This window comes from Parasteatoda tepidariorum, chromosome 10 (genome assembly GCF_982258835.1).
Source record: "Parasteatoda tepidariorum strain Cologne lab strain chromosome 10, Ptep-v5.0, whole genome shotgun sequence".
Classification (NCBI taxonomy): Eukaryota; Metazoa; Arthropoda; class Arachnida; order Araneae; family Theridiidae; genus Parasteatoda; species Parasteatoda tepidariorum.
In genome coordinates, this window is record NC_141764.1 from 36139026 (window position 1) to 36166229 (window position 27204).

The 27204-nt window shown below is 28.8% G+C and overlaps 1 protein-coding gene across 1 annotated transcript in view; it reads left to right on the forward strand.

Annotated features, from left to right (window-relative positions):
- The first annotated feature begins 350 nt into the window (after nt 1-350).
- LOC107449053 (uncharacterized) overlaps nt 351-27204 on the forward strand; it is a 134507-nt gene continuing 107653 nt past the window's right edge. Inside the window, exon 1 of the mRNA XM_087152743.1 lies at nt 351-635. Coding sequence (XP_087008869.1) covers nt 540-635 — 96 coding nt within the window. The 5' untranslated portion in view covers nt 351-539. The remainder of the gene's footprint in view (nt 636-27204) is intronic.

The following is a 27204-nucleotide window of genomic DNA, read 5'->3' on the forward strand; positions in this document are numbered from 1 at the left end:
GACGTTCGAATTCCATTTCTACTCTTCCCAATTCCTGCACTGCCTCCTCAGTGTTTCCTTTCACATTTTTTATTAGCAAGGGGTTGAGTTGTATTTCACCCCCTATTCTAAAGAACAAGTCCCCATCCTCTTCAGCATCGATCTTCTGAATGGGAGGAAGCGTCCCTCTACTTAGTTTTGGCCTTAATCGGTCCTAACGTCAAAAAGAACGAGAGCAGCATCCCGCGCTTCCCAAATAGGGGTCGGTGATGGGTCGTCATGGCAACGGGGGTCGTCCCCTCTTTCCCTTTATCCAGGGGTGGAGTGGGAGTGGCAAGTTGGAGGACCCATCATCATCCCGCTGCTCTTGCGCACTAAATCGAACGAAAAACACGCGCCCTGACCCCTCACAAAGTTCCCTTTTCTTATAGAGGCCCAGTCACTTCCCAAGAATCGTGTTGTGGACGCTGTACCGAGAGCGGGATTTTCGTTCTAGTCACTAGAGAAAGAGATTGTTTAGCCAGATTTTTTGTTTAGTTTGTTTATTTTTGCTTGTAGAAATGACGCAATTTGTAAGTCACATTCCTGTTGATGTGATGGTGACTCGGCCAGTGAGACCTCATCATATTGACATTAAAGATCACCATCATCGGCAGGTAAACATTTGTTACAGTGTTGCTTTATTTTATTGATGTCGTGGTAGAATTTAATTGATTGTTACTCTTACAGAGAATGGCATCTTCGACAAGTCACCATAAGGGGGCATTATATTGTGAAAATTAAATTAAAAGGCAATTAATTATCTGTAAATATTCTTAAAAAAACATGTCGAATAAGAAAATTAATTAAAATAATTGGTTACATTGCAGAGAATTTCATTATCTATTATTTAGTAGAAGACCTATTATTTAGTAGATTTTCATTATCTATTGTTTAGTAGTGTTAATTTAAGTAGAAAAACAAGTATATTGCATACGAAGTGAATATTTAGTGCATTTTACATAAATATCAATTTCGAATTAGCTTCTATTAAGGTTATTGTTCTTACCTTTTGAAAAATGCCTTACATTGAAATTTACTTCAAATTCTTAACTTAGTTTTGTATAATGTAATTTATAAAAAAGCCAGGAAAAAAAATCTGCACGTGACTTTTTATATTAAAACCTTTGTAAGTTTATAGGGCAACCACCTTATGTTGTTCCAAGTTACTAATTTCCGTGATAAGGCACGTGCCTACGTTTTAGTGATTAATGGATTTGTCTATTTTAATGCGAGAGGTCAATTAATATAATTTTCTCAACCGTTAACTGGATAATTAATACTTTTTCACTTTGAAATTTAAAAATTTTGATCTGTGAGAATGTTTAATTTGAATGAAAGCCACAAATTTCTATTAAAATATCGTTTTCTTTTTGTTTTAAATACGAATCGTTTTATTTTTAATATTAAATCGCTAGAATCGTTTGAAGTTTTGACGCATTTTGTTTCATTCTACTGAACCATTAATATTTTTTTAGGCGTTGTCGATTAAAACTTGATTTCGGGAAAAAAAAAACTTCCCTCACCTTTTATGGAACAAAAAAGGCATCATTCGTTTCGTTCCACTTGTATTATTTATGTGAAAAGATTCTCGTCTGAAGTAATTTATTCTTCCTTTCCCCCCTCTTCTATCTAAAATACGAGATTTTTCTTAATGATGTGGAATTCAACTCGCCACAGTTCATTGATTCTCATGATAATATTCCGAATAAAGTTTTTCTAGGAAGACAACGCTGTTCGTAGCGGATGAATTATGTCCTAAGGTATTATTTTTTTAAAAAAACTATCCCATTTTTTTTTCTTCAAATTATATATCGGAGCAGCGTATTATTGGTAATTGAACACACATTTTTTTTAAAAACCAATATTTGTAAAAAAGTAAGATACCTGCTCTGTTGATTTAAGAAAGAAATGTTTAAAATCAAGCAAACTATCTTATATGTTTATATATTTTTAAGAAATAAAAGATTAACTAGAAAGATTAATCTTTTATATTAATGCTTTTTTTCCCTCTGTAATTTATTTATGTTAAGGACAAACTATTGAAATGGACTGGAAAAAAAATGCTTGTTAACTGCTAGGAGGGAGGAGCTAGGACATTATGGAGAAAAAATGTATAGCTAACAATCATAAAATTTTTCTAATATCCAGAATATTATGAAGATAATAGGACGTGTTGTTGAAATATTTTAAAATTACTAATAACTAGAATATTATGGAGAAAATCGGATGTCCATTTCAAAATATTAAAAAATTTCCACTATCGATGCAAAAAATAGGAAGTACATTTGAAAATATTAAAAAAATTCTAATATCTAGGATATTGTGGAATAAATAGAAAGTACAGATGAAAATAATTAACAAAATCTAGGATTCAAGATATTATTGTGAAAATAGAAAGAGCTTTTGAAATTATTTAACAATTTTTCGCATCCTGGACATTATGGAGGAAAAAGGATGTAAAGTTTAAAATACGAATAATTCCTAAGATCCAGAATATTATGGAGAAAATAAAGTTAAAATTAGGTACTAGATAATTTATAGGATCCGGAATGTGGAGCAAATATTAAGTACAATTGAAAAATCTTTAACCGATATGAATTTACGACTTATAAAATTTTTATTTACCAATACTTTTCATGTTTTAGTCCAGGACCTACTAACTGCACTTCTCTATAGGAAAGTTTGAGCATAAGAAATTTTTTTTCGAAATGTTTAGTATGTGCATTAGAAAGTATTTTGAATTTGGGTGAGCATCAATTACCTGGTTGGTACATGTTCCAGCTACGACGTCATCAAAGATTGCGGTTACTTGATCTCAAAACTATTATATATGTTTACACTTCACAAATTTCATAAAAACTGAGTTAGTGTGTTATAATTACTATTTATAAGTTCAATAACACTGATTAGGTGTAAAGAAATCCTGAGATTCTGTTCGCCATGATGCCTGACGCCCAAAATTTTACTTTTTAAACTGTTTCTCAGATTAAAAACTCAAAATAATTCCATTTAAAATAAACAAATAAGTGACAAAAAGCATTTTTTCTTAACATAGCATCCTTCTAAAATATTTTTAAAATCAGCCTTTCTTATTAATTCGGATGACGTCATTATTTACACCGCATTTCTATTTCTAATTATTAATTTTGTTTTAAAATTTGAGGGAATTTTATTAATTATGTTGTTATTTTTTTGCGGATTATTACACTGAACAAGTAAAAGTAATATCAGGTGACTATAAGAATAACGTTAGAACGTAATTAACATGAAAAACATGCATGCACAGTATTGGTAAAGCGTTAATAATTATTAAATTTACTCATAAAATACTTTTTGCCCATATAGGAGTGTGTTCAGTACTTATTTAAACTGCACCAATCACCATGATGCCTGTAGTGCCTGTTACCAAAATTAAGCATCATTGGTGTCACTAATAATACGACGACTTTTTACGGCTACCCATAACGAATAAGTACGTTTTATGCATTAATTTTACTTTTTTGGTACATAGCTTATTTTTTTTTAATTTCAATTAATATCTTTTACCAAAATTAATTAAGCATCATTGACGTCAGTAATAATTTGCCGATTTTTTTTTTATGCTCTCTTAAGCGATTTAGTATCGTTTCTGTATAAGTAGTTTTCAGTAACTATTCCTTTCAGTAACTAGTTTATATACTGGTTTTCAGTAACTATTACTTAAATTAATCATCATTGACGTCAATTATATTATTTTCATTTTATTAAGTTTTTTCAACGAGTAAGTACAATTTCTCCGTAAATTTTACTTTTTAGTACATAACTTATTATTTTTGTTCAATTTCTATTACCGTTCATTTTAAATTATTTAGTTTCATTATAACTAGTTTATAAAGCATCACTTATAAACTAAATAAACACCTGATTTCAGATAATTTTAGAAATAGTAATGTAATAACGTAGACCTCCTATGCTACCACGAACACGTTGATCATATCTCTCATAACGAATTGAAAATGATTAAAAATTACAGAACGCGCAAAACCAATTTTTTTTTATTAGATCTATAAGCCAGCAAACATAACTAATGTTATCTTTAAAGAATTTGGTAAAACAGAATCGCCTACAGTTTAATTTAAAACAATGTCTTCCGCTAAACCAATAAGAAAATTCCATTTTTAAAATTTCTAGTAATTTAAAAAATAAATATATGAGCAAAAATCAGACTTCGTAATTTGTTTACAATTGTACTCATTTGGCTTCATGTTAAATGTCGTATTTTTAATGCCTACAGTATACCCGCAATCCGTTATGCAGACACACACACACAAAATCTTTATTTTATTACATGTATAGCTTCTACACTAAAGCATTGATAAATATTTCTGCTAATTAAATCTATTCTCGGTATATTATCTTCATTAAAAAAAAAATAATAATTTGCCATTTCTGAAAATTTCAGTCTAGTGTTTCGAATGTATCAGCAGTTTCTATTGTTCGCTTACGCGTCTAAACTAATACAAAAATTATTAAATTGCCATAAATGTCTAACTTGTGGGCCTTCCTAATGATTCATTTATTTATTTAGATCAGTATTGATAGTTTGTATTGAATGACGTCAACATAATAAATTGTGGCTTTAATTCTAATGACGTCATAAATGCACCACAGTCAAGGAGGAGTGAAATAATTTATTAGCTCTATCTGAGGCATCTAATAAATATGACTAAATGTTGTGGCATCCAAGTGTTTATGATGTCAGCTTTTATTGGCTTTTTAACACACCAATGGGTTGAGCGTGATGCTTCCAGCTGTCATTTTTTCGAGCTCATCACCGATTGAGGTTGATGTAAAATTTCAATATGACAATTACTCATTTCCTCGCCCGTGTTTGTTTTAAATTAAATTGGTTGTTCTCATCTTCCTTATGGTAATTTTCAAAATTTTAGATTAAGAATGTTATAGTCTGCTGAATGTTTAGAAGAAAGCAAACGATTTTTTATATTACAATTCACAGGTTTTATATTTTTGAGTTTTTTAAAGATGTGTTCTAAAGATGCATGATTTTTGTTAACTATTTCGTTTTGACCCCTCATCGACTTGAATTTATTTTAAAATTTAATGAATTAGTCAAAAAGAAATCAGATCATAAGAAGCATCGATAAACTATTCTTTTCTTACTTCTTTTTAAAATTATGTTCTATTTATTAAGATTTTATTATCGGAACATTTTTAGCTTTCTTTTATTATTGATCTCTGTTTCGTGTAATTTCCCCATTCACGAAAAACTCATCCATAAATATTTGTGTATGCTAAAAATATTATATTTAATTTAAAGAATTACATAAATTTTATGTTTTTAATTTGGTATGTTTAAAAAAATTTTGTTTTACTTGGTTTAAAAAAATCACTTTCGGATAAGGAACAGAATTTAGTTGCGGGAACACCTTTAGCTTTGTTTTATTATCGATCTTTGTCTCGTGTAATTCCATTCATGAAATACTTTCCAATAAATATTTATGTATGATAAATATATTATATTAAATTGAAAAAAAATACATAAGTTTTATTTTTTTAATTTGCTATGTTTGAAATTTTTTTTTTTATCACTCGATTCTAGAAAAAAGAATACTTTCGGATAAGGAACAGACTTTATTTGCGGAACATTTTTAGCTATCTTTCATTATTGATCTTTGTCTCGTGCGATTCCCATTCATGAAAAATTCAAACATAAATATTTAATGTGCTAAAAATGTTATTTTAAATTTAAAAAAAGAATTTCATAAATTTAGTGTTTTTTTTTTTGGTATATTTGAAATTTATTTTGATTTTACTTGGTTTTAGAAAAACAATTATTTTCGGAAAGGAAACAGATTTTACGTGCAGAACATTTTTAGCTCTCTTTTATTATTGATCTTTCTCCTGTGTAATTCCCACTAATGAAAAACCTATCCAAGAATATTTGTATATGCAAAAATTTTTGATTCAAGAAAAATTACATAAATTTTATGTTTTTAATTTGGTATATTTTAAAAAAAATATTTTATTTTACTTGGTTTTGGAGAAAAAAAATTACTTTCAGTTATGGAACTGCTTTTACTTGCGGAACAGTTTTTGCTCTCTTTCATTATTGATCTTTATCTCGTGCAATCTCCATTCACGAAAACTCACCCATAAATATTTATATATGATAAATATATATGAAATTGAGAAAAAAAATTTATTTATTTATTTTATTTTTTTAATTTGTCATATTTGAAATTATTTTTTTATTTCACTCGATTCTGGAAAAAAAAAATTATTTTCGTACAGGGAACAGATTTTTTTTTAGCTTTCTTTCATTATTGATCTTAGTCTCGTGTAATTCCCATTCATGAAAAACTCACCCATAAATGATTATAGGTGCTAAAAATATCTCATCTCCGTATGTAAATATATATTTCTCTAAATTGTATAATGGCTGTGATACCTATCCGCATTATGCTGTAATGCGTGTTCTACAGCGATAAAAGTTGGCACTGATCCCCGGGTCGATTATTTCCGGCTCTAGCATTCTATCCTGGATCTTCATCATTTAATCATCCCCATATGTCCTGGGACGATTTCGAATGTTTTGTTCTCCTCTCTCGAATCTCGGGCTTCCAATCCGGGGCATACCCTCTGGAAAATAACAGCTCCACCCACTTTATTAGCTTGTTATCAATACCTCTGAATTTCCTGACTCTCGCCTTTTGCCGGATATTAAATATATAATGACCCCGCCTATTATGGCTGGGAGACGAACTGTTGGTTTATTGCCTGTTAGAGTATCGATATAACGATGTTATGTAATTTAATGATTTGCAATTTAATGCTTTTTTTAGAGGTGTCTGCGTTTACGAAATTAATTGATAGTTTTAAAGATTTCTTTTTAATACATATTTTTGAAATGGAATGTGGTTTTGAATTCATTTCAGCTAGTTATTCGGCGTATAATTGGAATGTCTTGCTAGATCATATCCAAAGGTTCCATTTCAATGACCTATGATGTTTGTGAACAAAGTTTGCCAATCTTTAAGTAACAAACAATGATAATTAATAACATTTGCATAAATTCCGTAAATTCTAGTTGTTTTTATTCTTAGTTGTCCTCCTCGTGCCTAGTGGTACAAAAGACCCCCATGGTAATCCTCCATCTCAGCCGGCCATCTTGCCCAGTTTTTCTTTTTTTCTTGTTAACTCGGATCTTCTTTTCCTTTTGGTTATATATAGAGTCATAATCTATAGAGTAAAGAAATTCTCAATTTCATCATTTTCGTTTGCTTGTACTTGTGGAATATCAAAATTGTGGTACAGTGCTTATTTACATGAATTATTTACATTTGCTGCAAAAAATTGTATGTAAGAACCTAATTTATTGCTTTTAAATGTGTAATAAAATGCGTACGCACTTTTTCATTAAAATATTTACATTAAAATGTTGCATTTCTTATGTATTTGTTTTTAGGGAAACTAAATTTCAATTTCATGTATGATATGTCCCGCAGTGGACTGATAGTAAATTGACGGTTCTCAGTAGAACACCGAAGTCAAACATCACTGGCTGCGGTCAGTAAGCGGGCGGGTGACCACTTTGATCAACCTGTGAGGGAACCGAGGGTGCGTGGTATTCTCAGGGATGTTTCCCAGATCGTCGCCAATAGCTCATTGTGCAGCTTTAGTGCGGCGTTAATAAAATACTTACTTACCTTGTATATGATATTTTGAAGAAAAAAAAGCATCTCTTCGTTTATCTAATGCATTAAAATATTATAAGTAATAATTCTAAAGTCCTCTACGAAGGTAAATTTCTCCCGCTACTTGATTGGGTTCAAAATTACAAGGCTACGGAGTTGAACATTAATAGTCGTAAACCCAAAAATTGGGTTGGCTGTTCAACGACGGTTATAAAATAAAATAAAAAGTAATAATTCTAAATCTAACTTTATTTAATGAAATATTAAAATCTCAGGAATATTAGAGAATGCACTAGTAGCAAAATTAATTACATCGAAAGGAAAAAAAAAAGTTAAATATTATACTATATTTATTAGATGCGTCAAGTCTAGGAAAAGTATTGCCTCTTAATAAATTTTGCACATGGGCGTCCTAGATTCAAAGACTAAAAGCGCATGCCATTTAAAAGACGATAATGCGTTCGAGCAAAAGCTAACTCAATTTCCTTCTACTTGAGTTGCTTTCGTTCTACTTGACTTCGAATACTAATTGAATTTGTTTAAATGAAATTAACTATATTCCATAAGGAACTACTTGTGGAACAAGTGTACAGAAAAATTTTATTTTCAATAAAAATGTATGGTCCAAAGGAAAAAACTTCAATCTCAGAAAGATAAAGATTTTTTCTACTAAAAACTTTTGGTAAATAAGGAAGAAATTTAATGTCCATAAGTTATTTTGTTTAAAAAATATGTGTATTTTTGCTTCGGAAAAACTTAAAATTGAAAGATGATGACCTAAAGTTGTTCAATCTTTAATGAATATAGTTATTTTTGTGTAAAAAAGAAAAAAAAAACATGAATTCAGATAAGATATGTTGAAAGGTAACTTTGTTCAAAGAATATAAATGTTCTTGCTTCTAAAAGCTTATATTGAATATAGTCTAAAAGCGAGCTTTCAAAGTACAATATATATATTTTAAACTAAAAGTCTTTGAAATTTTGAAAGACTAAATTCAATAACCTATTGCACTGAGTACATATTTTGAGTATGTTAGGTAAAATCTACTTTTTCGTTGTTCAATCTTCGCTTTAAAAGGCTTTTGAACATTTCAATAGCGATCTGCTGTCAGACCTTTTTCGAATCTGTGCATTTCTACTATCAAACTGTATTGAATCCCAGGAAATATGAAAATGATACTTCATGTTTTTAAAATTCTTTTCTCATTTTGTTTATTTGATTTATTTTTTCTGTATCATTTTGTCTTGACAAGAGCACACACAAATGTAAGAACTGATTATGGATAATGTACGTATGTACTTAAATTATATAAACATTGTTTCACTCGAATTTTTATGAGGATGATGAAGTCTGAACAAATTTATGACACGTTGTATAGTAAAAATGAATATTGAAATCCTTTGAACCCGAACATTAAAAGTGATTGTAAATTTTTTTAAACAAATTTTTTGATTGTATTTGTATTTTTGTGATTATAGTAATCACTCACGGTTTCTACAGTTTTTTTTTTTAAAATATGTCATAAAACATTTTTGTTTGCACTAATTTTCTGCATAAATGAATTAAGGGCGTAGTATTACTAAAAACATAATGGCTCAATGTCGCGTTGAATCAAAAGCAACATGTAAAGCAGGTCCAGGCAGGCATGCCCAAGAAATTAAATGGTCTGCAACAGACCTGAGACAGAGTTACGGTGGTTCGGGGGTTAGAGCGTTCGCTTCCAAATGAGGTGACCCTCTTCTCCTGGCATGCACGGATAACAGCGCAGAGGTAGACGGATCATGGGTTAGAATCTTCTTGCAGTCCGGTTAACTGCGGGAGGTTTTCGTGGTTTTCCTCTTTATGTAACCGGTCAGCTCCATCAAAAAGTACTGTACGAAGACTAGTTTGTCCCAATGATTTATCCAGGAGTTCCCTTGTCATCTGGGTAGAGTTCAAAACTACATGGCTAAGGAGTTTAACAATGATAGCCATAAACTCAGTATCCGGTCGGCTCTTCAAGCCGATTATAAAATAAAATATAAGAGACGTAATAAGGCATGCTTCAAGAAATTATGAATTCGTACTTTTGACCTCTGTAAAAATTATGAGTTTTTGGTCAGTTCTGTATGTGGATAAGCTAAATACACCATTACCGTAATATAAGTTACTTTAAGTTTAATGATTTGACATGAAAAAGCTATGTCAAATAATTCTGATACCAAATTAAAGATTGAACAAGAATTTTTCAATAGGTAATTTTAAGAATAACTTTCATTAAATGAATAATTCCAAGAAATAACACCGCAAATATATACAATAAAACTCGCATAATCTTATCACGAAATAACTTTCATAATTTTTTTTTATTAACTATATTTGACAGAAAATTCAGTTTTCTTTTATACTCCTCAAATAGTTAGCTACAATGCATTTTATCTCGACGTTTCCAGCCTTAAAATAGTAAATATGAATTTGAATTGTATTTGCATGCATCTTAAAAGGGGGTCTTGTTTGAACATCTGTTAGTGAAGGGAATAATCTATTTTTAAACAGAGCTTTTACACATCAAGGAGCTTGTAGACAGATGGAAAAAAGTAGTCGAATGTGCTAATTCGGTAATTTTAGTGAATGCGAACTCTCTGTCAGCTGCTGCTGTCACAACAACCCTTTCTATTTTGTAAGGCCCATAGGGTTGACTAATAATATTCGAATTTCATATTCTCCTAGAAAAGAAACTTATTTCTAATGTTGGTAAGCATTTAATTTTATCTTTTTGTTGCACTCTTCCATTGAACTCTTTTTAGAAAAATGAAGCGTTAGTGTTTATTTAAACTTTAAAAAGCAAAAGGTGTAGGTAAATGTGTTTTCTAAGTGTACTTTTTTTTGGAGGGGTCATATCTTAAGAGGATACTATACAGCAGGAGAAACTTTTCATGGCAAATTCTGTTTCACCTCCATGGGTGATTCAAGTTTTGAAATTTAGAGAAAAGTGAGTTCAGGTTTACCTTGGGGTGTCATGAAAGCTGCAAATACTGAAAAAAAAAATTTTTCTTCAAAATATCGAAATGAAAACAAAACTATTTCAAGATTGCTTTCTCACTGCGAAGTCTTGAATAACTCTGTTATAATTTGTATCAACTTTTATTTAAAATTTTTTGTTTTAAAATTTTGAGTTTTTTTTAAAATTCAAAACTTCCTTATTTAATTTAATAATCTTTTAACTATCTTTGATGAATTAAATGCGCATTACTATTCAAAATTATGACTAAACACAATGCGTAACATTTCAAGATCAATTATATGTTAATCATGACACCAAAATATTACAGTTTTTCTATTTTGATGACTTTAAAAATCCCTAAAATTCGCCATGTGTAAAACATTTAGTACATTTTGCAATAACTATCTTGAAGTTTATATTATCTTGTAATATCTATTGGATTTTTTCCCATCCATGTTAGCAGCTATGCTTTTTTTTTTCATTAGGAAGTATAAAAACTTTCAAATTGATAAAGTTAAAGAAAGATAGTGTCAAAGTTAATATTGTAGATTTTATATGGATATGCATATGTTTTCTGTAGGTATGCAATGTTACTATAATTTTCCAACAATTTTTTTGTTTGAAAATTCCGATATGTGCGCTGGAAACAGTGCCAAGCATGTGATGCCAATTGTTTCTCTATCATATTTGCTTTGTGCCAATGTCTGAAGGTCAATTGCTAGTTAATTTCAGCTTGTAGCAACAAAACAAGGCGATGTTCTAAACTTAGCTGTGACTGATTCTGAATTGTATAATCTATTTCAGCATTTCATTGTTTTGAATTGTCTATAAATGAATTAATTTGCACAAACTTCATATTTTTCTTGTCTTAATGCTAATGTATTGAGAGAATAGATTATTAATAAACATTCTCCTTTTTTTTTAATTTATTACTCTTTTGTTAATAGTTAATTTAAGTTCTTTGCAATTCATTTTTAAAAATATATATTTTAATTTTTGAGTTAATTATCAAATTTTCTTTTTACTTTTGGGTTTTTAACTACAAATCAAATTTCGCGAAAATGCTCTGAAGATTTATTAGACCAAAAGGATCGATGCTTTGAATTATTCCGTCGACCACTTTTGCCAAATCTGAAAATACATTTGGAAATGATTCAAATTTAAATATCTCCTTTTTTTTTGCATACAATAAGTTATATTTGTGTTTGTATTTTTTTGTATAACAAATTACTTTATTAAAATAAATTTGAAAGCTTAAAAAAATGACTTTGGGGCGATGTTGGCAAAGAGGTCGATGGAATAATACGAAAATGCCATTGATTCAAAATAAACTTTGTAATTATTACAAATCAGCCATATGTCTTAATTCAAATCGCATGTCTTAAACAGATAGATTCGATTTAACACGTTGAATGCCATGGGGATCACCGGTGACCGGCACTGAGTTTGTTCGTAGCTCCACGGGGATCACAGGTGACCGGTGAAGCCAAGATTATAAGAAACACATAATTCGAGTAAATTTTTAATTTTATTTATATTATTATCATTACTAAAATGGTTTGAAGAAATTAATGCAATATAGAATACTCAAAAATAGTTTTATTTACATACACAGAGATGCCAACTTGCTCCGGACAGCGAATAAATATTTTCAATTGGTAGTTTATTAATTGTGATTCTTGGTTTAATAAATTCAATTTAGTAGATTTTTATCCACCACTATTTCTAGCCAATTCGTAGGCTTATATAATTCATCACTTTTTTCAGATCATGCTAAACCTTTTTAAAAACTAGCAAAATCTGTCTAATATTTGCAAATTTAGTTTGTAGTTATTTATCGTTTGGCCAGACGGGCAAGCCATGTAAATTGGCATTCATCGTGTTAAAGGAACTGATTCATTTCAACAGTTTCATGATTTTGAATGAGTGATTCGATTAATTATTAAATTTATTTTTATTATGAAATAACATTTTTTAACAGACAAATATTTGGTTCTTAACAAAAAAAAAAAAAAAAAAAAAAAAGAAAAATGGCAGTCATTACGCTGTGACACAAAATATCTTCCCCTTACTTCTCTGCACGCCACTGATCAGCTGACATAAATTACTGATTTTATTCTAGAGATTCGAATCATTAATTAAAATTAATTCATATGATTATTTGAATCATATTCTCGTCAAATGGATGGAATCAGTGACAAAATGATTATTGGATTCGAATAAAACTTGAAACGCTTATTCATTATCCAACACTCAAAAATATATAGGACATATTTTTAGTCAGAAGAATCACTAAATCAGTTTTGTTTCCTGCTGTTGATTTGAAAATTTTACATTGAGAAAAAAAATATCTTAAAATAATCATAATAATGGTTATTATACAGTATAACAATTATAATACGAGTAATTAATATGCCCGACTACCATTTTTAAGCCAAATTTGAATAAAAAAAAAAATCATTTTTCTGTTTCTGACATAAAATAAAAGTATGAACTTTTCTCTTTCTAGAACTGTTTGAGTTTTGTTTCTACGTCAAATCGAACAGATGTTATGACGATTTAAAAAATCAATAATTTTGTTTATTTACTGCACTGATTACTGTGGCTTTAATTGTCCTTTTCCTCAAAACTAATTTTTCGGTTATTTTCATTCATTTTAAATGCAAAATCTCAAAATATTTTAGTTCGCATTACTTGAAATTTTGAATAAATGTTTTCTGTACATATGTATAGGAAATAGACTGCGGACTAGTTGATTAAACTATTATTTTATATTTGACATCTAAAATAAAAATCAATTGCCATTTTCGAATTTTTTTGCCCAAATAAGTTTCGATACATGCTGTAAAATAGATAAATATTAATATTATGTCTAATGCGCTGTCTAGTCCCTGAGTTGAATTTTTATGAGCATTATAAAGTAAGAATAATAGTAATAATAATAAAAAATTTCAACAAAACATTTATTTTGTAGAGGTTGATTTTTTTTTTTTTTAAATTTCTCCCTCCCCTCCATTATATTTTCTAAAAAAATGTTTAATATTTTTTTGTATTCATACTATATTTAAGTGAATAATGCGCACATAATTCCAAATAAAACTTCGAAATTAAAAATTCGAAATTTTGCCTCCGAGGTTATTCACTTACATTAATCTTTCGTATAAAATGGTAGACTTGGCTCATAATATGACTGTTTTGCTGTATGTTTATATTATATAAAGTAAACAAACTTAATTTTTTTTTTCCTTTTCTTTCTTAGGTAAGTGTCAACACCAATTCACTTCTGATTTTTCTGATTAATCTCTGTTGATGTTGCTGGTAACTTTTTTATTACTAATTACTACTAATATTTTATACCATCTATTTATATAACCAGGGATCTGTCCAGACATTTTGTGAAAGGTCCGTTTTTGTAAAATTGTGAAAAAATTACTCGTAACTTGTGAATATGAAATAAATGTTGACTCACATTCTTTCAACCAGGGTCCGGCTTTTGTGAATTTTTGCAAATAAGGTCCTGTTATTGCAAAAAACTTTTTCAAGGAGTTTTTAATTTGTAAAGACATACAAGATTATGCTCAACACTGTAAAATTATAATAAAAAGAAATTAAATTTTAAAAAATAAACAGCAATTGCTGCTACTAAATTAGAGATGCAGCATACAAATATTTGGTATTTAGCCCATACTACTGAACGCAGAATATTAATTTCGGACGAATAAAGGAAGAAGCGTCTGCTGAAGACAAAACTTAGTTCCTTTACATTTGTCTTTCTTCCCCACCCCCTTCCTGGGAAGGGTTTATTCGGTTAACAAAACGATAATGAAGATAAATAAATTTGTGAAGGGTCTGATTAAAAAATAAATTATTTTGTGAAAGGTCCGTTTTTAAGTTAAAATATTTTGTGAAGGGTCCGTTTTTATGAAAAGATATTTTGTGAAGGGTCCGCAAATTTCTGCTAAACAGTCCCCTGATAACATATACTTAGAATTTTTAAATCAATTAAATATTTTTTACTGCCCAGTTTAAAGTGATAATTATTATGGGAAATAAAGAGTTGCAGACAAAATTTAAATTTCTTCCTTTTATACCAACCTTATTTTAAGTGCGTTTTAAACTGACAGTGTCATAATATGTCTGTAAAATGATTTAGGTTAATCCTTTATTTAAACCAGTTTTATGAAGAAATTAAGCATCATGAGTTTGAGTTAATAATATCTTCTAAGGTGAAATTAAAAATGTAATTTTGAAAAAAATTTGTATCCAATTTTTTCTGTTTTACCCATATTGTTCCTAATAATAATAGCTAGGTGATTTATAGGTGCGCCATCGTGGATCTGTGATTAAAATAGTTGCACTTATATTATTGTATTATTTATACCAAGGGAAACAAATGGCAAAAAGTGTTAAAAATTAATCAAAATAATAATAATAAATCATAATCGCTTAACCCTTTGACGCAGATAGGATACCGGTGTCCACTTTATATATTTCTTTCTGACACATTAATTATAAGCAAAAATATATTTAGGTATTTTTTAATTATTAAAAACAGTCTAATTATTACAAATTTTTTTTTTTACATTATCAGAATTATATTTGTACTAAAATGTAAAAATCAAAAATAGTAGTGTCAAATTTTTTTAAAATTCATATTCAAAAATTTATCAATATTTGATTTTGTAAACTAAAGAAATTTAAATGATGAATAACTGTTTCTCTTAGATCTTAATAATTGCAACTATGTGCAAATTATTATTTCGAAGTGAGCCGTGTTTGGAAAATTTTACCTTTAACACGGAAAAAGACGCAGGTGTTTCATGCTGTATTTCAGAATCATAAATTATTAACGTGTTAAATACAATATTTTATCTTATTTTGGCTTAAAATAACACAAAATAATGAAAAAAAAAAAGTATGAAAGATATGTTTAATAAGACTTCTACGTCAAAGGGTTAAAGGAGGGAAAATAACTACTTTAAGACAAATTTACATTACTAGTATTTGTTATTATATTTATGTTTATGTTATTTATATTATGTTATTTATATGTTTAGTTATATATTTATATTTATGTTATTATATCTAAAACTTCATGCACATATGAATTTAAGATAGCTAACTAGTGTCTAATTGTTTTTAAATGTAATTTCGGAGATTTCACATTTTTAACGAAATTCCTAAACTCATTCATTTTATTGGTTAACTCCCCCCGCCTTTTTTTAAATTTTTTTTTATTTTGTACTTTTTTGCAATCTTATTGACGAGGAGCGAAATCGACCTGACTCTTTTTATTCAAATTAGGCAATTAGTTTTTCCGACGCCACCCCAAATCAATGCTTTGCCTTTTATGTTACCTGGCTATTCATACAGCTGGCGAGCGTATGTTCACCCCTCACAAGAGAACTAAAAAAAGAGAAAAAAATAAAAAGAGAGAGAAACTTAAAGGTTTGACCCAACCTAGCGGTTGCAGAATTACATAACCTGAGTATTTTGGGCTATATCGTTAAATTTACATAAAATATATCTTCTTGAAGCTTTAATTTAGCTCCTAGAAGTCTGATGGAATATTCCTCCTTGATCATCTAGCATTGTTTAAAAAATGTTATTGTAAGAAGTAACGGATTGAATTGAGTCATAGATTTAATTAGAAATGTTTCATCAGGAGACAATGCTTGTGAATAAAATCATTCATACATAAAAAATATTCTTTTATTGTTCATTTATATATTATTACTTTTTTAATTCTAGTTGTATTGCCGGTTCAAGTTTTATTTTTACTGATTTTTTAATTTATTTCATAGTTTCTTATTTATCCATTCATAATTCTTTACGTCTAATTTAAATTTAGAGAAAGAGTCCGTTTTTTTTATAAACATGTTATATTGTAGGAAACAATGAATTATAAATGTTTTATTATAAAATATTGTTTATTGTGCTGACATTTGCAATAATTTCATATTTCATTTCACAATTCCTTCCGTATCCACTAAAAAATTCATAATTTCTTACGCATCATCTAAATTTAGAGTTTAAATACATTTTTTTAATGATCCGTTAAAAGCAATGAATTAAAAATTTTCATTATAAAATGCTGTTTGTGGTGTAAAATATTCGCTAATGAGAAGTCTATTTTTAAATTCTAGTTGTGTTTCACCGGTTTAAGCCCCTTTTATTCATGTTAGCTAACATTTTCAATAATTTCGTATTTTATTTCACAAATCCTTGCGTATCCGCTCAAAATTTCATATATTCTTGCGTATCATCTAAATTTAGAATTTCAATGCAATTTTTTAATAACATATTATTGTAAAAAGCAATCAATTGAGAAATAGTTATGGGATTTAAGTAGAACTATTCCTGAATGAAACATAAAATATCCTCAAGAGTTCATTTTAACGCTTCTTTCTTTATCTTTTAAATTCTTGTAGTATCTCATTGGTATAAGCCATATTTTTCAAGTAAGAAGCAATTTTCCATAATTTACGTATTTTAATTTCGTAATTCCTGACGTATCCACACGTATATTTCATCATGTCGTTATCACGTTTGGAATTCATGTTTGAATTATATTAATATGAAGATATTATTCGACTATCTGTTGTCTTAATGTGGTGTTGCAATACAGACCTTATCATTTCGTAATAAAAGCATAAAATATTCACATTTCAGAAATGTGTTTCTCATTTTTGATTTTTCTTTCCTTTTTATTGTTTTAGAATAAATTCTGTATAGAAACATGAATCTGCAAAAAAAAAAAAAAAAAAAAAAAAAAAAAATTTTTTTTTTTAGTTTAAATATGTAAATATGTTTAAATATGTTAAATATGTTAGTTTAAGTATGTTCCGTAATTAAACTTCTATTGCTTTTAGGTTCCTACATTAACTATAGGATTTGATTAATTTCCTTAATTATTTTCAAAGTAGAATATTATTTTGATTGAGTACTTGTATTATTATTGATCGTCTAGCATGAAGTTGTCTAGCGTTGCTTGAGTAATTAATCAGTAATGCTCGACTCATCCACAAAAAGTCGTCGATATATAAAAAACACCTAAAATGAAGTAGCACATATTTGTTTAAAACAAGTGGGTATTTTTTTTTTCTTTTACCCATCACTTAATTAAAAAAAAGAAGAAAAACTGTGCTCTGACTTTCGATCCAAACAGTAATTATAATGCACCGAACTATTTTGTTCCCACAAAATCCCTAAAAATGACCATCTTAACTTTTTTTTGGAGGGGGGGAGGGAACTGCTTTTTTTTTATATAAAAAAGAACGCTTGGCAAAAATGAGTTAAAACAGATATTTGTAAATTAACGTTATTGCTCGAGTTAAACTGTCTATAAGTTATGCTGTTTATGTTATTCTTCATTGAATGATAACTGTACAGATATTAAGCTGATGATTTCAAAAGTTGTTGTTTCTAATGGTCACTTGCCAACACTAGTAAGCCTGTTTAGTGGAACCAATAGATTTTAAGGCAGAGGGGGCGTTTCTTGTTTGTTCAGTGGCGCCATCTATTGATAAGAATACGACTTCAGCTTCACACTTGTCACAGCCCTTTTATAGAGCGGACCCATTCTTTCAAATATCCATTTACTCATCCACACATTGTAATTATTGACCTGAACCAGAGAACTATCTCCAATTCAGTACCCCCAGAGGTTTGATGTGTTATGGGAACATGCAGGACATTTTGACCCGTTAGATTTAGCGTGCACCACTCACCATTTATTATTCAGGGAGTATTTGGCCGGCGGGGATCGAACTGACGCCCTCTTGGACAGGGGCCCAACGTTCTAGCAACCATTCTATCCTGTCTCCTGATTTCAAAAGTAACATTCTGTGTTAAGATAAAATTTTGTCAAATAATCCACTGTTCAGAGGAAAGTTTCCTCTGTAGCGGGGCTACTAAAGACTAGTTTCTTTTCTTTTATTTTTCGCTGTCGATTTATATTTTTTGGGGGTTGATGAGCAACTGATTAGTCTGAGGAGAAATTTTCCATAATCGATATAGGTGTTCCGAGATTTAGGACTTACTTAAACCAGTTATGATTTTTGAAACTTGTAATGATAATTAGTTATCAATCAGTAATACATTATTTATTTAACATTTAAATTTAAAAAAAATATATTTAGGTAAAATGTCATTGGGGAAAAAAAATAGAAACATTTAAATTGTACCAGGATTTCGATAGGAAATTGATTTCTTTAGTTGCGTTGAAATTTTTTCTTTCCTTTAATCATATTAGTTTAATCATATAGTATATATATATATATATATATATATATATATATATATATATATATATATATATATATATATATATATATATATATAAAATTTAGGTTACATTAAAATAAAAAAAAATTCTTTTATTTTTATTTTTTATTTTATAACTGACGCTATATAAGCGACCCAATCCTGAATTTACGACTTTAATGTTCAAATCAGTATCATTGTAATTTTGAACCCAATCCAGAAGACAAGGATACTCCTGAATCAAGCATTGGGACAAACTAGTCTTCGTGGATGATTTTTTGATGAAATTAACCCGCGTTTGCTTTACATTAAGAGGAAAATCACGATAACCTCCCACTGTTAGTCCGACGGCAAGGTGACAGAGTTCGTCTTTACCAGACAAAGCTGGGATTTGAAACTGGGAACATCTTTAGGAGGCGAACGCTCTATCCTCTGAGCCACTGTGGCTCTATTATTGTTGTAGCAATTATTATTAATATAATGTTATTAATTTAATGTTTTATTTTTAAATTTTTTTTACAATTTTAGGTATATTATACTACTACAATTTTGTTGGCCTCTTTTTTTTTTCTTCCCGAAAATCCTTACTTTTCCGTCCTCTTTATTCTCTGAAACTTGTTGGTTTTAAAAATAAAAGCAATAAAAATTAGAAGTCTCTTCTTTCCTATTAATTTATCTCTGAGTGCAGTATGGTTTAAGTGGATTATGTCATCGTCCCAACGATGCAGGGCTTGTATCGAGGTTTGTAAGGTGGCTGGGAGGGGTAAAAAAAAAAGTGTTATCCTCCTTCTGCTTTGTACATTTTACCCTTTTAGATTAGATATCCTCTTTATTGTTATTTTCAAGGGTGTAAAGTGTCGAAAAAGGGGAACTCTGACTTTACATCAGAGAACTGGAAAACGCATTTTGTGTCTCCCCCTGTTTAATGCGTGAGTCATGTGAGCGGGTGGCGGACCGAGAAACTATAGGAACCCAGGAAGTCAGCAGCACGGCCTTGCGCGTTCTATTGCATTTAATTGAAAGGCCAGCGCGTTGGCGGACGAAACTAGATTTTCTGGAAGATGGTGACTGAGGCCTATGAGGTAGGATTTTGATTCATACTGTATTTCAGTATAGAATGCTTTAGGAATTAGCGTCAGTTAATTTTTTTTTATTGTAGCTGATTATTCCCAGATCACTCATCTTTATATTTATACTGAATAATTTATACTGTTGCTTATTTTTTCTGTATTGCAATTATTTTGTAGTTAATGAGTAAATTTGACTCTTTGAATATTGTTATATGATAAAATTAGCCTTAGTAATGTTTTGTTTGTATATATATAATACACATTCTTTTTAAATATCAGCATTCGAAACTTTTATACTTTACTCTGGGTTTACTTGAACTTACTTTTCCATAGTTGAAATTTTAAGTGACACTTTTTCCATAGTTGAAATTTTAAGTGACACTTTTTCCATGGTTGAAATTTTAGGTGACACTTTTTCCATAGTTGAAATTTTAAGTAACACTTTTTCCATAGTTGAAATTTTAAGTAACACTTTTTCCATAGTTGAAATTTTAAGTGACACTTTTTCCATAGTTGAAATTTTAAGTTACACTTTTTCCATAGTTGAAATTTTAAATTTTAAGTGACACTTTTTCCATAGTTGAAATTTTAAGTTACACTTTTTCCATAGTTGAAATTTTAGGTAACACTTTTTCCATAGTTGAAATTTTAAGTAACACTTTTTCCATAGTTAAAATTTTAAGTTACAATTTTTCCATAGTTGAAATTTTAAGTTACACTTTTTCCATAGTTGAAATTTTAAATTTTAAGTTACACTTTTTCCATAGTTGAAATTTTAAGTTACACTTTTTCCATAGTTGAAATTTTAAGTTACACTTTTTCCATAGTTGAAATTTAAAGTTACTTATGGATATGAAACAGATAAAATTATATATAAATTTTGCTTGAGAATTTTTTTCCGCGATATACCTCTTAACATACTTTAGGCAAAGCATATAAATTTTATAAAATGTGGTATTATTTTCATTGAAGAATGCTTAAATTATAGTCTTTCAGACACAAAAAAAGCGTTTTGTGCCTGTAAAATATTTTATTTAAGAAATAAAATGGTGCGTAAATGCACCATTGGCCAAACCAATGGGCAAATCATTTAGTTGAACGTACACTAGTTTTTTTAATGACGTTTGTTTTCTTTTTCTTATATTTACCGAACTTGCTACGTTAATTCATCATAAAATATAATGAATCAAAATTTATTAATTTTGATTAATTATATGTTATATGATGCATAGCGTTTTTAAAAAGTGTTTAAAGGAGCTTATTTTCGCATTCATTTTTTAAGAGCCCTTAAAGGTGCTTTTTTCATTGGGTGTTTTTAAAAAGTGTTTAATTTTCCCTTTTCGAAAATGAGATATTTTTTCTTTACCATGTCGATTTTCGCCACGTATCAAAAGCATGCTTTTCACATAGTTCTATTCAACAGTTTTACAATTCATTTAACCACAGTCCATAGCGTATTAAGCGCCAATCATTTTACATGTTTGATGAAGTACTTGGGAGCCTGCATGAGCGCCTACTGAGGTGGGTTCGTTAAGATTATTGCCCTTTCATGTGCAACTCTGCTGCATTTTGCAAGATATTCTCAATTTCAGGCTTCATTTTCCACCCTCTGATATCGAACGGAAAAATCTCTTGATCATTTTATAATGGATAATATATTTAAGAAAAATGTTCTTTCTCAGAAACTAGTTATTTTATCATGATTGTTTTGCATTTTGTTTATGTATATAGTGCTAAAAATATTTTTTGAGTGCTTAAAAAGTACTTGAAAGGTGCTTATTTTTTGTTGAAAGATTTGGCTACGCACCTTGTGTTTATTATATTAATAATAATATATTAGTAATAATATATTAATAGTAATATATATTAATAATCAAAATTAAATAATTGTTTTCAAAAAGTCTTATTTAACAATAACCTTTTCAAGTTAAATTAGCTTAGTTTAAAAATTTCTCAACAAAAAGTGTAAACTTCAATTAAATTGCTAATAATTTATAAATGTCTTCGAAACTCTTGACAATAGCAGAGAAATAAAATTTGTGGAAATTTTCTCCACAGTGTTAGTAAAAAAAAAAAAAAAAAAAAAAAAAAAAAAAAAACATTTATTAAAATTTATGCACCTTAGGCCCGAAAATGGATAAATATGAATCCTCAAGGTAATAAAATAATTGATTGCGAAATATATTTTTCTTATATTAGTGTATTTTTTATTATTTAAGCGAATGATATTACTCGATGTTTGAATTAAATTTAATTTGGTAAAATTTATATAATTTTCATAGTTTTGTTTAAAAGGAAAAAAAAAAATTTTTTTTTTTGATCTCTTATGTTTTTATTATCTCAAGTTAAAAGTTTTATTTATTTTCAGTAAAATCTGCTCTAAAACTTCCAACCAAGTTTTTGGTTAACATAATTTCGCTTAACGATTAATTTGTTCTCATATTTTAATTATTGTTTTAAGTTCTAATTGCCACGTTTTGTCTGTATTTTGTCACTCGTCCTTTTCTTATATCTCAAAAAATTATGACATACTTGAACTTTATTTTATTTTTTAAAATAAAGACAAATGCATCTACGCAGTATGGTGTAACTACTGTTTTGTGTCGCCGCAATAAAAAATGTCCGCCTATATTTAGGATCTCCAAATTCTAACGTAGAAGGATTCAGTTGAAGTTTCTAATTCTGGTGTAAGACGACTTGCCAAAAAGTTTCATTTTGTCCTCAGTTTGAAATGCATCGCGAATGAGATAACATGCGTCTCTTGAATGTATGTAATCAAATGTTTTTATGATTATATTCGCTTATTAAAAATTAAACCAACTTTTATAAATCATTTACCTTTTGCTCGTGTTTTGTGTAGTAATGGATTTTGTGGATTTCTGTGTCCAGATAAGTTCTTAATTTTGATATTGTCTATCATATTAATAATTGGAGCCTGAATTTTGATGATCTGAAGCACTAATGCCATAAAAAATGCTTTTAAAATTTTTTTAAAAAAATGCCTTTAAAAAACTGTTAGTTGAATAAGTATTTCAATCTTAAATATTATTTCATTCCTAAATTTGCATATAATATATTAAAATACGTAAATTATAAAAAATTGAGGTGCAATTTTTTTTAAAAGTTTGAAATAAATGTTAAATGATAAAATAACAATAAGTAAGAAAGGGAAAAAAATTTATTGTTGCTTATATTAACAGAGTTGCAATGTGAACAACAAAAATATTTAAAAAATTCCTCTTAAAGATGACTAAAGATATTATAAATGTAAAAAAATTTTTTTTAAAAAAAAACATTAATAAAAAAGAAGTCCATAAAATTAAAAGAATCGCCCTGAAAATTTTCAAAAATTCCCCGCTATAGAAAAAAAAAAGAGGCTAAAATTGAAAGTAATGTAAATGTCATTAAACTCCTTAATAATAATAAATTTGTTTGAATTTCAAAATGTCTTTTCTAATATTTTTTTTTAAACGAGTATTTTCTTTTTGGGGCAAACTTGAAATTTTATTTATCCAATCATGAGAAGGTCTTTTCAAAAGCCTAGTTTGTCTATGATTATACTTCTAACTGGCTGGGTTAACTCTAACCAAGTACATAATGAACCCTACTGTGCTATTTCATCTTTAGTTCATTATATAAATAATTTGCTATTTCGAGATATATCAACCTGCACTAAAAGTTCTGAAAGCTTTGCTGAAAGCTTATCTATTTTAAACTAGATATTGAGTTTTCAATTAACTGCCAATTAAGTAATTCTTTTTATTAATTATAAAGAATAATTATTTTTCTAACATATTATTGCCTATAGATTCTAAATAGTTCGCCAGATTCTGGGATGTGCCTATGATTTTAACAGATTTGAGCATAGTGAACCGTCTCAAATTTGTTGTTCCAAAACACAATGCACAGTTTCGATGGAGAAAATTGTTAAACATTTTTGACGTTAAAAACATTACCGTTATAAACATTACTGTTATAATAATATGCTAATTATAATTATATTATAATATAAGAATTGATGATTGTGAAATATTTTAAATTCTTCAAACGTTAAAAATTATGAATAATTTGAATGAACTTATAAATAGGAGTGATTTTGTTGGCCCCAAATTTTTAGCAACCCTAGGCCATCGCTCTGTTCGGCAACCCCAAGGCATTTCCCAATTAAGTTTCCCTTTTAGTTCGATTTTAATTGACATTTTCATTTCATGGAGTAAGGGAAATATTTAAACCTTTCTTATAATTATATAATTTTAGTTAAATTTAGCCAGCTGCATTCTTTTAAAATTTCAATAAAATTTCATTATGTGTCGCCTAATCTTATTTTCTCTTGTATACATATTTAATTTTGCTATCTAAAATTATAAAACTAAAATTTTTATTTGTGCAAATTAGTATTATTCAATGAGATTTTACAACTTGGAATTGAATACATTTTGTTTTATTCAAGCAATTGTAACACCTTAACTAAATTATAGTTTATCGTTTTTTATTGTCTGAAGTATGTTTACTCATAATATATATTGAATTAATTATATGATACTTATTTTTATTGCTTTAATTAACAGTAATCCTTGATTTGAAACTATTTAATTTGTATATTTTGTTCATGAACTATTGTTGCCCGGTGATCGTGTGATACTTAATTAGTTCATATTTCATTGTTTCAGGAATAACAGCACCTAATATTGAATTATTAAATGATTTGATTCTTACCGTTGTTTTAATGAACAATAATTCTTGATTTAGAACTGAATAATAGTTCTTAAAATTTGGAACAACTGTTGTAACGTGTTGTCCAAGTTTTAACCAACTGTTATGTGCTTCATTGTGTCAGGAATGTTAGCACATTAGAATTAATTAAATTAGTTGATTCTTGTCGTTGCTACTTCTTTAATTAATGATTCTTTATTTGAAGGGAATGATAACACAGTGGGGAATTTTTTTTGTTACGTTTGTACAATTACTTGATCTTGCCTAATTCGTTGTTGGGATTTCAAATCTGAAATTAGTTTTGCTCATATTCTTACAGATTCACCCTTTTGCTTATTTTTTGTCGAAATGCACAAGTTTAAAAACATTATATATAACAGGGAGTCGCATATATGTTGCGACTAACTTCACTTTCTATGTGTGTTTCTGAACAGGTCATAATAGGAATCGCCCCTAACCTCGTAGGACGATATTTTCGGTTATGGATTTCTGTGCAATATTAATCCTGATGATGCACCCTAGATGTTTGTCGCAATATTTATGCGACTCCCTGTTGTATATAATGTTTTAAACTTGTACATTTGGACAAAAAATAGACTGAAAATGACGTTATAATAATAATAATAATAATAAAAACTAGCTTTTGGAGAGAAACCGATAGCAAATTTAAAATCAACAATAATGAAATTGTCTAAGAACTGTTAAAAAACCTTATGCAACAGTTGCTTCCCACTGTAATTCTTTAATTTTATTCACGAAAAATTATTCCAATGCTTTTATCAAGTTAATTAAATGTTTTGTTTTTTACTGTTTGAAAAAGTGTTCACATTACACAAATTTAATCAATTGATCCTTATTGATGTGGCTTTGATAAACAACAATCCTTGACTGACAATTATTTTTTATCTCTTGGGCTCAACTTGTAATCAAGAATGGGGAATGCAGGACGAGAGTTTTCAATTATTTTTCCTAACCCTTTTGAGGTATAAAAATAAATTTTAACTCCCAATACGTGACGAATGATTTAATGGTGGTCACAAGCGCGTGTCACGTTTGATGTATGGAGTTTAAGTGGTTACAAGGCCGCTCGAAATTGTCCCTCATCCTACAAATCCGACACAAGCGTTTATTGAGTTAAATTTTTTTTTAATTTCCATTTCGATGTAGTGCTCTGACCTCAATTATATGTCTAGGTGGAGTTGACAGATGTAATCTTTTATGTCTCCTCTGCTGTAGAAACGTTTTATGGCCACATGTGTAGTTTGGATCTTAATTTTCTCAATGAAAGCTTTCTGTTTTGATCTTGCTGTTAATCAAATGCTGGTTTTACTAAGAGTGGATGGAATCCTGTTTTACTTTCATATTTAACAATTTTGTCATTCATACGTTGTAATAGATGTTTCATGTCTTGTTAAACTTTAATATTTTGCTTTTTTTTTTTGTAAGAAAAACATCGTGGTAGGTATGTTAATTATATGCTCTAAACCACGATCAGTTCGATTTTTTTTTTGTTGGGAGAATGTCACTTTCTGAAATTACTAAATAAAATTTGTTGGATTCAAGGAACTTAAAATTTTTCTCAGTGAATAGAGAAGTTAATAAATGAAACTTGTCTCCTGTCTTATGTCCCTTCTGTCTTGTCCGCTTTAGTCGTAATTTTCTCAATGCTCTGTTTTGATCTTGCTGTTAATCGAATGCTGGTTTGCCGGTTTTACTAACAGCGGAATCTTATTTTGCTTATATATTACCCAAACTTGTCTTTTATACGTTGTAATGGATGTTTCATGCCTTGCTGCGCTTAATATTTTGCTCTTTTATGTTTAGTTTTTTTTTCTTTCTTGTAAGGAATTCAGCATCGTAGTACGTACGTTAAATCGATGTTTCAAACCAAGAGCGGACAGCTATTTTGGGAAGAATGTCATTATCTGAATTAAATAAATAGATTAATAAATAAAATTTGTTGGATTCGAGGAACTTAAAATTTTATTCATTGATATGAGAAGAGAAGCTAGTTAATAAAACTTGTCTCCTGTCTTAGTCCCCTCTGTCTCCTTATGTTGCATCTGGTGTAGAAACGTTTTATGGTCACATGTGCAGTTGGGATCTTAATTTTCGATGTTAATCAAATGTTTAAATAAAACATTTGTTAATCAAATGCAGGTTTTACTAACCGTGGGATCCTGTTTTGATTATATATTACTCAAACTTGTCGTTTGAGTAATATATAATGAAAACAGGCTATAGGCAGCAACAGACAGGGAATTAAGACATGTTTTAATAATATAGAATTTCAGGTCTTGCTACACTTAATATTATGCTTTTCCTTTTTTTCTTTTTTCTTTTCTTATTTTTTTTTGTAACAAAACGCTATCGTGGTCGGTATGTTAATTCGTTGTTTTAAACCAAGAGCGACTATTTTTTTAAAAATTTTCTTTAGAAAGAATGACACTATCTTCA